Source organism: Ahaetulla prasina, chromosome 1 (genome assembly GCF_028640845.1).
Source record: "Ahaetulla prasina isolate Xishuangbanna chromosome 1, ASM2864084v1, whole genome shotgun sequence".
In the NCBI taxonomy this organism is placed as follows: domain Eukaryota; kingdom Metazoa; phylum Chordata; class Lepidosauria; order Squamata; family Colubridae; genus Ahaetulla; species Ahaetulla prasina.
In genome coordinates this window covers 218,231,918-218,244,400 of record NC_080539.1, presented here as the reverse complement: position 1 = coordinate 218,244,400, position 12,483 = coordinate 218,231,918, and the positions used below count along the sequence as shown (strand labels likewise).

The following is a 12,483-nucleotide window of genomic DNA, read 5'->3' as shown; positions in this document are numbered from 1 at the left end:
TTATAATGAAGTATGGGGGGGATTTTATAAAAACAGTGCTGGTGGAAAGCAAAGGGAATAAACCTCAAGAATATATGTTGTTTTGGAGGGGATAAGAGCACAATTGGAATATATTATATATCTTTTAGTTGTTATAGAAGGAGAAATGGGGAAAAAATGGTCTCGGGAGTGCACTGTAATATTTGTATTTTCCCTTTTTTTTATTTAAATGCATATTTACTATGTTTATATTATTTGTATTTAAAATAAAATATTTTTTTTAAAAAAGAAAGAAAATATAGAACTCTCTCATTCTGGTTCATTAATGTCTATTTTAACTTGCCTAGATAGATAGGAAAATAACAGATTTGTTTTCTCTTACTTGTTCCATAATAATATTGTATATAAAGATATTCAGTTTGAATATAAATATTTTAAAGTTTATGGAGTCTTTGGTATCAATTCCAAAACCCTTGGTGCCAATATCTAGATAAGCAGGGATTAACACCAGACAAACAATCTAGCAGAAAACTATACCTTAGTCAAAGAACTACCAAGGAGAAAACCACATCTCCATCAACACTGGTAGAGCAAATTACTGTACATAAACAGGAAGCAAACTCCATACTCGCTAGCAGTGATGATGTTACCAAATTCAGGTATTGAAGTGTCAATGAACAAATAAACAATCAAGCTCAGAGAACACTAAGGATTCCACAGTTTAATCCTGAATTACCTATATTATCTTCTATTGGATGCTTGCGTGATCTTTTCTTAGATGTATGTGTTTGGTTTTTTTTATACAAGGAAATGGGAGAGGAGGAGAATCAATTTATGGAGGCTTTTTTGAAGGTAAGAACTATTTCTTCTCAGTTCTTGCAGTTAGCTTGCAACTCCACCATTGTGTTGTGAATATATTAGGAGCAACATATTTTATGGATCTACAAAATAACTTCTACTAAGTTATGAGTTTATTTTGTGGTTCATAATGAGGATCATAAACTGTACAGTTACTTTAGAACTGTCTGGCCTCAAGTGACCTCATAATAAATGGCATACCAACTTACCTCTTTTTCTATTTCTCTTAAGGTAGTAAGTCCTTTCTTCCTGAGGTGTGTGACAGCTTTGCATCTTGCCTCCATTTAACTTCCCTTTGCCAAGGCCAGCTTAATTTCATTGGTTGCTAACAAACCAGCCCTCCTTGCTCATGTCTGAGAAGAGAGGGAGAGAGATAAAACATCATTCCAGGCATTTGACATGTCTTTAACAAACATATTTTTTTGGCAGAAAGTGAATGCTAATTTGGCAGTTGGACCAAGTAGACCAATAAATGGATCTGATTTCGGTCTTTCTCTGTAAAAAGTAGAAGATGGCCGAATGCTAGTTCTGACTAACCAATCAAAATTCTTTTCATGCTCCTAGAAATGTGAGCTGATGGTATTAAAAGGCTGTTACTGGAAATTAGATAAGATAGGTTAGATAAGTCTGTTGCATACAACTGAAATTTATTTTTATTTCAAATTTCCAGATTACCTTTTCTTAAGAACAGAGGGCTATTCATGAGGCATTTTTAAACTAGCAATACATCATATTACTTTTGGCATACTCTTATAAACTGCATATAGCAAAATATAACATTTTCCTCCCACAAAAATACATTGGGTGTCTTTTTGGATACTAAGAATGAGACATTTACAGGTTGTTCTTGTTTAACAGATCAATGAATTATTAGATAGTTGTATTTCTGCATTCATTTATCATATGAGAATGCTGTTCAACAGTATTAATCAAATAATAATTATATTTTTGCCCAATAAACTGGGAATTATAGTATACATCTCTGTCTTTAGTTTTATCTATTTGAATACTGTTTGGCACTGCAATGATAACATTTATGCAGCTTGACAATCCTAATTTAAAATGCTAAAAAAAATGCCAGTGCAAGGTAATAACTTGGATTTTTAAAGTAATTCAAACGCTTTCTCTAGATGAAAGCTTTGCTGTAAAGCACAACAAAGAATTTCTCCTTTCAATGGCCAACAGAGGGAAAGATACAAATGGTTCACAGTTTTTTATGTAAGTATCATGCTAGCTCCATCATTTGGGTGGAGTTCCTTATGATTTAAATTGTAAGAACTTTGAATTGTTGGAATAACTTTCTGTTTACAAAGTATAAATACCTTTAGAACAGAGAATGCTTTTATTTAACTATTTCTAAGAATTATGGAAGATTTATATAAGACAAGATAAACAGAGATACAATTTGAAAAAATTAGAAATTATTAGAGTATTTTACATCAAAACCCAGCAAAAACAAGAACCATCACAAATCCCCCCCCCAAAATGCCAAGTATATAAAATTAAAATCACAATTAGCATAAATATAAGAAAAGTTTAAAAAGGACACTATAACAATAAAAATATTTCTTAATGCCTAAATGTGGAGGAATTTAGTGATGGACTTCGCTATTGAAGGTGTACTGTATTTGGAAGAGGGGAAGCTACAAGTAAAGAGTAAGAACTCTTTGCTCCTGAATAAGAACTCAACATGCTATAGTAAAATATGAGGAGAGTTTGATAATAACCTTACTGCAATCATTAACCAGTGCAAGAGAATTGGTATTTGAATATTTAAAATAACCAATACTAAAGTGACAAGGCCAGGATAGTTAAGAAAAGTACAAATGGACAAAACAGTTTAGTTAAAAAACAATATTAAATTAAATATGCACAGGCTATATGTATGTAACAAGAAGAAATTAAAATTAGCAATCTGTATAATATAAACTTGAATAACAGTATAAAATACAAACACACGAATAGTATACAAATACACATGTACACAGACAGATTCCTTGACTTGGGACCGTAATGGAACCTTCCAATTACAGTTGTAGGTTGTGACAGTCCTAAAGCAGGTCACTATGTGACTGATTTTACAACCACTTTCCAGCAGTCATGAAGCAATCGTAAAGTGAACACTCTGGTTGTTAGGCAAATGCCATGGTCATTAAGTGAAGCCATTTCTTTGCTATGGGACTTTTTTTCTGAAAACCAGAAGTAAATGCCCTTTTTGGCAAAAATGTCATAAACCACTGTCACGTGACCATGGGACACTGCAAACAGTTGTAAGCCAGTTGTCAAGTGCCCAAAATGCAGTAAAGTAAATGCAGGGTGGATTTGAGTTAAATCAAGTCGATTTAAATCATGATTTAAATCACTAGTAAAAAGGCTTAATTTAAATCATAATTTTTAAAGAGCAACTGTCATCTCTGTCCCATAGCGGTTCCTCCTTTGACCCACAGTTGACTCACCGAGAGTCCCATTTACTTAAATGGGATGGCTGGTGATGTGGCAGTGACACAACAAGGTGAGGGACGTGGCAGGCAGCAGGTGAGTGGATACCCGCTAACAAGGCACTGCCATAATGTATCTGAAATGACAGGTGCTCTTTAAATGTAAGGACTCATTCTTGCTGGTGGTTAGAATCTTTAATATTATTATTGGCAAACAAAATGAAGGTTTCCTATTTAGCTTTCATTGAATGAGTTCACCAAAAATGTAAATATTGCAGAATATACAGCCTCATGCTACATAACTAAGCTCCATTTTATGCTGAATAAACTAAATTATTAATGTATCTTAAATAGAAAACTATCTTTAGATTTTTACTCCAAAAGCATTTTATTAAAATAAATTTGATAAAAATAAAAAAATATATAATTTAAATAAAAAATCCAATTTAAATTTTAAAACTCCGATTTTTTTTATTTTTAAAAAAAATCATCAATTTTTATCCACCCTGACCAGGGAAGAACATGGCTATCAGAATTTCAGACCCAGGTTGTAATTACCGTTTGGGGGCTGTTGTACTTTCAAATGATTGGCCTAGCAACTGGTTATAAGTCAAGGACTACCTGTATATTTGTAAATAAAACAATAAAATTATCCCAAAGGCTTTAACAATTGTAAGCTTCTCTTACAGAAACACTATTGTGGCTGAGAGAAATATAATGTGGTACAATACTGATATGGCATGTTTACCCAAAACTAATGGTTAATGACGAACCTGATCCACTTCTGACTATCCATACTCTGGCTGGTTCAATTAATTATTCTTTGTCTGAGTTTACATGCTGCCATGCAAAACGTGGGAATGTTACTTCAACATTGATATCAGAAAGTAGACAATGCTTATACTATTGGTCATTGAATCCCATTTTGCTGTCAGAAGTGAGGCAATTGAAGCATTTCAAGATTCTATATATAAGTGGATATAGAGAAGAACATGTTTGATAGTTTCTATCTGTACTGAGTCTCAAGGACATACTCGTAATGAATATCAAATCGTTTTATATCCTCCAGCCAGAAGTGCTGAGGGGAGAGCATTACATTGGCCTAAGGCAGGGGTGTCCAAACATGACAACTTTAAGACTTGTGGACTTCAACTCACAGAATTCCTCAGCCAGCAAAACTGGCTGAGGAATTCTGGGAGCTGAAGTCCACAAGTCTTAAAATTGCCAAGTTTGGACACCCCTGGGCTAAGGTAAAATCTCTTTTCTGATTTTGGATACATAACTGGTGCTGGAGTGTATCTCCTGCTGTCTCTCATGGAAAGTTGAGTGATAATTCCAGCATCTGTTTCGATGGTGTATGTCAAACAGACGTTGCCTAACTGTGACCCTTGCTTGCTCAATTGCCAAAGATGATAAATAAATGACGGAAACTTTAATAGTACTACCATGGCTTGGGATAATGATACTGGCTGAAATATATTTCTCTCTAATCCATAAGCAGTCTCTACTGCTTTATACAGGGCCAACATTTGACATAGGCCCAAGATTTATTTATTTATTTATTTATTATTTAGACTTTTATACCGCCCTTCTCCCGAAGGACTCAGGGCGGTGTACAGCCAAATTAAAAATATACAATATACAATATTAATAGAATAGAATAGAATAGAATAGAATAGAATAGAATAGAATAGAATAGAATAGAATAGAATAGAATTTTATTGGCCAAGTGTGATTGGACACACAAGGAATTTGTCTTGGTGCATATGCTCTCAGTGTACATAAAAGATACGTTCATCAAGGTACAACATTTATAACACAATTGATGATCAATATATCAATATAAATCATAAGGATTGCCAGCAACAAGTTATAGTCATACAGTCATAAGTGGGAAGAGATTGGTGATGGGAACTATGAAACGATTAATAGTAGTGCAGATTCAGTAAATAGTCTGACAGTGTTGAGGGAATTATTTGTTTAGCAGAGTGATGGCCTTCGGGAAAAAACTGTTCTTGTGTCTAGTTGTTCTGGTGTGCAGTGCTCTATAGCGTCGTTTTGAGGGTAGGAGTTGAAACAGTTTTTGTCCAGGATGCGAGGGATCTGCAAATATTTTCAAAACAACAAATTAAAATAACATATTATATAATGGCCGAAAAATTTAAAAGTTTAAATGTAAAACCATCAAATTGACCCCAATAAAACACAGTACCCCAATTTAAAATTATTAAAATTCAAATTTCAGAATTTAAAAATTAAAAGTTAAAAATTAAGCCAGTCCCGCTTGGATAAACAAGTACATTTTCAATTCACGGCGAAAGGTCCGAAGGTCAGGTAGTTGATGCAAACCAGGGGGAAGTTCGTTCCAGAGGGTAGGTGCTCCTACAGAGAAGGCCCTTCCCCTGGGGGCTGCCAGTGAAGAGCCAGTGAAGGCACATATATTTGTTGGCCAATCTAAATGAAAGGATATCAGAATATGGGCTAATAAACCCACTGTATTTCTATCCCAGTTGGGTCATAATTAACCTACTAATCTAAACTTGTAAAAGACATTTCATGCCACAGCAAATTATTAAAGCTCTGACAAAATGTGAATAAACAAGCATTCCCCAGTTTTGATCTATCAAGAGGGATACTTTTTTTCTAAAACAATTTGATTGTCATTCCCTTGCAACAAAATAATGTGTTATATATACTGCATCTTGTCTAAACTAAACTCATTTAGTCCATTACTGTGTCCATGTGTTGAGCTTGCAAAATGGGCACAGACTTCCTGAACTTTTGATCCTTAGGATGATAGAGGTACCAGATTGAAGAATCTAATCCAATGGTAGTCAACCTGGTCCCTACTGCCCACTAGTGGGCGTTCCAGCTTTCATGGTGGGCGGTAGGGCTTTTGTCCGATACTGAAGCACTTTCCTTTTTTTAATTGACTTTTTTAAAAATTTTCATAGCCTTATTTAAAAACATTTTCATTAGGTTTTCATAAAATTCCCCGTGACAATTTAAATTTCTGAAAATATACTATTTGTATCGCCCGCGCATAAGTTTAGTTCACGTTATGTAAATGAAACTAAATAGCGCTATAGTGCGACTGCAAACAAAAGAGCCTCGTCCCAGAATAGCTCGCGCATCTCCCCCCACACCACCCAGCTGTAATAGACAAACCCTCCCCAGACCCAACCCATGATGCGCAAGAGGCATACGCAGACAATGATATATGGCGCATTACTGTGGAACCCCGGTGGGCGGTTAGAAAATTTTACTACTAACAGAGATAGAAAAGTGGGCGGTAGGTATAAAAAGGTTGACTACCCCTGATCTATCTATAAGACTGCTCTTTCACTTTATAATCTGATAGGGTGCTGAACAGGAGAGTACCTCTGAAGAGATTAATCCTTCACAATCCAAGTCTTGATTATATATGGTAGGTCAAAATTCCTACCAAAATACATCTAGAGATGAGAGAGAGAATATTAATCATCCTGGCATTTAACATCACAAGCTAGTAAAGCCATTATAATTCTGAGGGAGAGAAAAATCAGAAGCAATTAATGTTAATTAATTAATAGGCCTTCCATGAAATCTCAGTTCCCCAATATAGTATTTCCTTCAACTTGCAACTAACCATTGATTCTCTTCCATATGATCATTAAAAACATATTCCAGATAAAACTCATGAAAGTTTACTATATAATGCAAAGTACCATAAAACACTTAGTTGTCACTAGTGTGGAAATATAGGTAATAGTAAACTTTTCCTTATGATGGTTTTTTTTTTAGTTTTTTTTTTGTACTACTTCAATTTCTCTACTGTTTCTTCTGCTACTTACAAAGTACCATATCTGTAATTCCCTCTAATTCAAGGGTGTCAAACTCATGTCGCCATAGTGGCATCATGTGACATTTCGGGACTTTTTCCCCCTTCACTAAACTGGTCAATGTAGCCAGCACATGATGCATCCGGCCTATGGGCCGGGAGTTTGACAGCCCTGCTCTAATTACTGAGTTAAGCTCACTCAGAGTTAAATGGTGTATCTATCTGTTGAATTCTGTTCAAAAGTGGAAATAATAAATAGACTTACAAATAGCCATACTCTTATTAGAACCAAAACCTCCCGTGACAGCTATTACAGTTTTATATTTCAAAAAGAGAGCTGTATCTAGAGTGTTCTAACACTGTAAGAGCTAAATGATTGCTACCTAATCAGTGCCTGCATTAACAAAAACCATTTAATGTGTAATGACAATGAGGTTTTTAGGCTAAATAGTGATACTAGTTGAAAGTGGATAATGCTTATGTATATATTCTCTGATTGTCAGAGCAAGTTAACATTTATTTACAAGCAGTATTGTTGAATATTCCAGACATAACAGAAGATGCTATTTTTACAATTCTATTCATTATGAAATTAAGGACACATCTGTGTTTAGTAGATTTCCCCTGTACAGCCAGAAGTTTTAACAGTGAATGGGAACAACTCCTTGATAAGTCTTTAATTGTCTGCTCAGGAGTAGGAAGAAAACCATCCATCTCATCCAAGGGAATGAAGTAACTGAATTTTGGAACAAATAAAAATACATTAGTTTTTTAAATATTTAATATTTAATAAGTTCCAGTGTGAACTCAATGGCCACATGTTTACCAGTTGTAATTAATTAAAATTATTGGTTGAATAATATATTGAGGACTGTAGTGTCTTTTAAAAAATGCTTTGTCTTTGCTTCTTTAGTTTCAATTTTATATTAAGCAGAAGCTGCCTCTTCAAAAATGAATGTACATTATTTGCTTAGTGGTAAAGAAGTTTAGAGAGATTTGTGGAACAAATAAATTGGTATAAGACCAAATGTTTCAGTAGTATTGTACTATTGAAACTGAATTACATAGCATCTTTTATTAACAAGAAATAGCTATGGCCTGGTTGACAAAAGAACCTGAGTCTAAACTGTTTTGCAAAAATGATGGCTCAGGTTATTCAAAGTGTCTGCATATAAAAATGTTACTCAGACAGAAATTGGATGCTTGGGATTGGTCTATTTTAGCCTGTTTCATAGTATAAGATATTTAGGTGAAGGAAATAGTTCCTGTTCAGAAGTGTTCTGAATATTCATGCCATATATAGTATAGTGCTGTCAAAGTATGCTACCTCAGTCAGAACTAGGCTATGTAGAATATATTTGTCTAAACATATTTTTTGAATTTTAGGTATGGTTACAGTACTAATCAGAACTGTATATAAATTTTAATGTATTGACATTGTTGCTGTTCAATATTTAATGTGTTTTGTTCATATTTATCATTTCTGTCATAATATATATCAAATTTGTGTTCTCTGTCTCTTTCAATTCAATACTAATATTATCTTTCTTTTTATTAAACTCTTGCCCCTGGTGTCATCTATAGAACAACTAAGCCTACCCCTCATCTTGATGGGTATGTATTTTGGCCTCTTCCTTGTAATTGGAAAATTCTGCTGAATTCTTCAATGAGATAGAAATGTCAGTCATTTGTTAAACTATGCTTCACTCATTTAGATATCATGTTGTTTTTGGACAAGTAATTTCGGGGCAAGAAGTTGTAAGAGAAATAGAAAATCAGAAGACCGATGCATCTAGTAAACCATATGCAGAAGTGCGAATAACGAGTTGTGGAGAACTAATTCAGAAATCTAAAGGTAAAATTAAAATACCTTTTAGTCTGCTATTTCCATTTCAGTTTGCAAATGCTGCAGAGAAAAACAGTCAGCTTTAATCTTTTGTTTTACAATCACCTTTTGTAGAAATTAATTATTTGGTTTATTTTAATGCTTTAAACTCCAGAGAGCACCATTGTTAAAATTGTTTATTAAGAATCTTTAAACTCTGCGGGTATAACAATATAGTTCTGTTCGAAGGTGATACAGTTGCAACTCTGTGATCACAGTTAAAACAAATTTCTTAATATTTAGCATCTTTATATATGAAAAACCATGCTCGGGAAATAGCTTTTATTCATTTGCTTTAATATTCGGAAATTAAAGGAAAAATGAGAAGATAGGAAAAGAGTATTTTTTTTACTCTTAGGTGGTAAATGCTTTTCTGTTGGTTTCATTTAAAGCCAAGAAGGAAGAGAAGAAAAGACGCAAGTCGTCATCTTCATCTAGTGATTCAGAAAGTTCAAGTGATTCAAAAACGTCTTCTGATTCGTCAAGTGAATCTGACAGTGCTGCTGAAGAAAAAACAAAGAAAAAGAAAAAGAAACACAAAAAAACTTCTAAGAAACATAAGAAAGAAAAGAAAAAGAGGAAAAAAAGCAAAAAGAGGTACATAGAGAAGAGGGAAGATTTTTATGAAAGCATTAAAACATTTCTCTTCCTGCGCTATTATTGCAACAAATGTAACACAGAATAATTTGAAGGAATTAAAGATACATTTTCCATTGTCAATTTCAGTTTGTTTGTTTGTGAAATAAATATCTTTATATGTTTTTTTTTTATCAAACAGATTTTTTATATATCTAAAATCATAATGTTTTTAAATATATTTTTGGATGAACTCTTGAGATACTTGGAGAACAGTGCTTCTGTTGCTAGGAAGTGAACCAGTGGTTTTATAAGACAGCAAGTCCCCAGTTTAAGAACAAAGCCTGTTCCTAAATTACCTTTAAGTCCACTTGTATGTAAACTGGAATAAGCTATTTAGTCACATGTTTGTCTAAATGGAATCCCAATGCAATTCAAAATGACAAATGACAGTCTTCTGCAAGCTGAGGAACTGCTAAATCCATGCAATTTTTTTTAGGAGCTGCTGAAAACAGGCACTGCAGTACAGGTAGTCCTCGACTTACAACAATTCGTTTAGTGACTGTTCAAAGTTACAACTGCACTGAAAAAAGTGACATGATCATTTTTCAGTTATGACCTTTCAAGCACACATATGATCATGTGGCTAAAATTCAGATGCTTGGCAACTGGTTCATATTTTTGACCATTGCTGTGTCTTGAGGTCACATAATAAACCTTTTGAGACTTCCTGACAAGCAAAGTCAATGAGGAAGCCAAATTCACTTAGCAACTGTTGCAACAAAGGTCATAAAATGGGGCAAAGGTCACTTAACAAATGTCTTACTTAACAACAGAAGTGGGGTCAATTGTGATCATAAGACGACTATGTGTACATTAAAAATACATGCATTACTTTGTGCGCTTATAGGCATTGTGCGCTTCAGCGATGCTTCAGTTCACGGGGGTAAAATAATGTCTGCCATTTGAGTTGGACAGAAAAACTGGAGTGCAACGTGACTCAAAATAACAAACAGCATTCTTGAGCTGTGCAGTGCTTTCAGGAACCAGTGAAAACAGGCTGTGCAATATATTAAAAACGAATGCTCATGGAGATACTGCAAGGCTTCAGAGGTTTTTCAGTTAGTAGGGAGAAGTGCTACCTGCCATTTGAAGTCAGATCTCATTGCTGGTTGACCATCTGCCATTTTGAGTACAGCAGGCAGCTTGTTCATAACTAGGGGTTGTTTGTAAGCTGGAGGGTCACAACCTGGAGACTTTCTGTAGTGTGAATCCATTTCCACTTAAGCTCAGAAACTATCCATAAGCATGATTAAATCTGTTGATTTATATTTGTTCAGTAATTTACAATAGTGTTTTTTTTAAATTGCTATGTTAGTAAAAAAGCCAAAAAAGCAGGTTCTCATTTTCAACTATATCTTTAGAAACCACCAAGGCATAAGAAAAACCAACCAAATTAAAATATTAAATATTTTGCCACTTTCCAACACAAATTTCTAAAATATAGTAAATTTGAAATAAGTTTGGCATCTGAAAACTTAACACAATTGTTCTAAAAATACAGATAAATTATCTTCTTTTGTTTTATAAATTTAAGTTCAGCTAGTGAAGCTGAAACAGAAAATCCTGAATTGCAACAGCCACTTTCTACAGTCCGTCCAGAAGAGATTCCTCCTGTTCCAGAAAACAGATTTCTGATGAGGAAAAGTCCTCCCAAAGTAGATGAAAAAGAAAAAGAGACAAAGAACAGAGAAAAAGAAAGGGAAAGGTAAGGTTTTTTTAAAAATTATTTACCAACACAATAGTATATTAAAATACTAAGATCTCTGTGTAAACATTAAAATCACAAACTAGTGGAAACAATGTATAATATAAAGTAGAAAAATATAGTAGAAAAATAATGACCTTAGAATTAGAATTCTTTATTGGCCAAGTGTGATTAGACATGCGAGGAATTTGTTATTTCTGTGCATAAGCTCTCAGTGTACATATAACAATAGTGATAGATCATAGTCATTGTGAAAATACATTATCATAAAACATTAGAGACAACACTTAGTGATAGTCAGGGATACTAAATAAGCAATCAACATAAATCATACTAGGATACTAAGTAAACAATATAAATGGTAAGATACAAGCAACAAAGTTATAGCTGTAAGAACATAAGGAGATAGAAAATAGGGAAGATTAGAATAATAATGGCATTACTACCTTTCTAGATAGTTTGACAATGTTGTGGGAATTGTTTAGAAGAGTGATGGCGGGTGGGGGGGGGAACTGTCCTTTTATTTATTTATTTATTTATTTATTTTATTCGATTTTTATACCGCCCTTCTCCCGAAGGACTCAGGGCGGTGTACAGCCATTTAAAATACACAATATACACATTAAAAACAAGATTAAAACAAGACATATTATAGGGTGTCTAGTTGTTCTGACATGCAGTGCCCTATAGTGTTGTTTTGAGGGTAGAAGTTGAAACAGTTTATGTCCAAGATGCATGGGATCTGCAGATATTTTCATGGCTCTCTTTCTGGCTTGTGCAGTATATAGATCCTTAATGGAAGGCAGATTGGTAGCAGATTGTTTTTTCTGCAGTTCTATTTATCCTTGAAGTCTCTGTTTGTCTTGATTGGTTGCAGTTCCAAACAAGACAGTTATAGAGGTGCAGATGACAGACTCAGTAATTCCTCTGTAGAACTGTATCAGCAGTTCCTTGGGCACCTTGAGCTTTCTGTGTTGGCGGAGGAAGAACATTCTTTGCTGTGCTTTTTTGATGACTTATTTGTTGTTAGATGTCCATTTTAAGTCTTGAGATATAGAACCTAGAAACTTGAAGGTCTCTACTGTTGCTACTGTGTTGTCTAATATTGTGAATGGTGGTAGTGTAGGAGGGCTTCTCCTAAAATCTACTATCATTTCTA

General features: G+C 34.1%; 1 protein-coding gene across 1 annotated transcript in view; it reads left to right on the top strand.

The window, feature by feature from the left end:
• PPIG (peptidylprolyl isomerase G) overlaps positions 1 to 12,483 on the top strand; it is a 37,086-nt gene that overhangs the window by 16,794 nt on the left and 7,809 nt on the right. The window contains exons 5-10 of the mRNA XM_058191063.1: positions 787 to 831; positions 1,968 to 2,055; positions 8,680 to 8,709; positions 8,811 to 8,950; positions 9,373 to 9,577; positions 11,154 to 11,324. Coding sequence (XP_058047046.1) covers positions 787 to 831; positions 1,968 to 2,055; positions 8,680 to 8,709; positions 8,811 to 8,950; positions 9,373 to 9,577; positions 11,154 to 11,324 — 679 coding nt within the window. The remainder of the gene's footprint in view (positions 1 to 786; positions 832 to 1,967; positions 2,056 to 8,679; positions 8,710 to 8,810; positions 8,951 to 9,372; positions 9,578 to 11,153; positions 11,325 to 12,483) is intronic.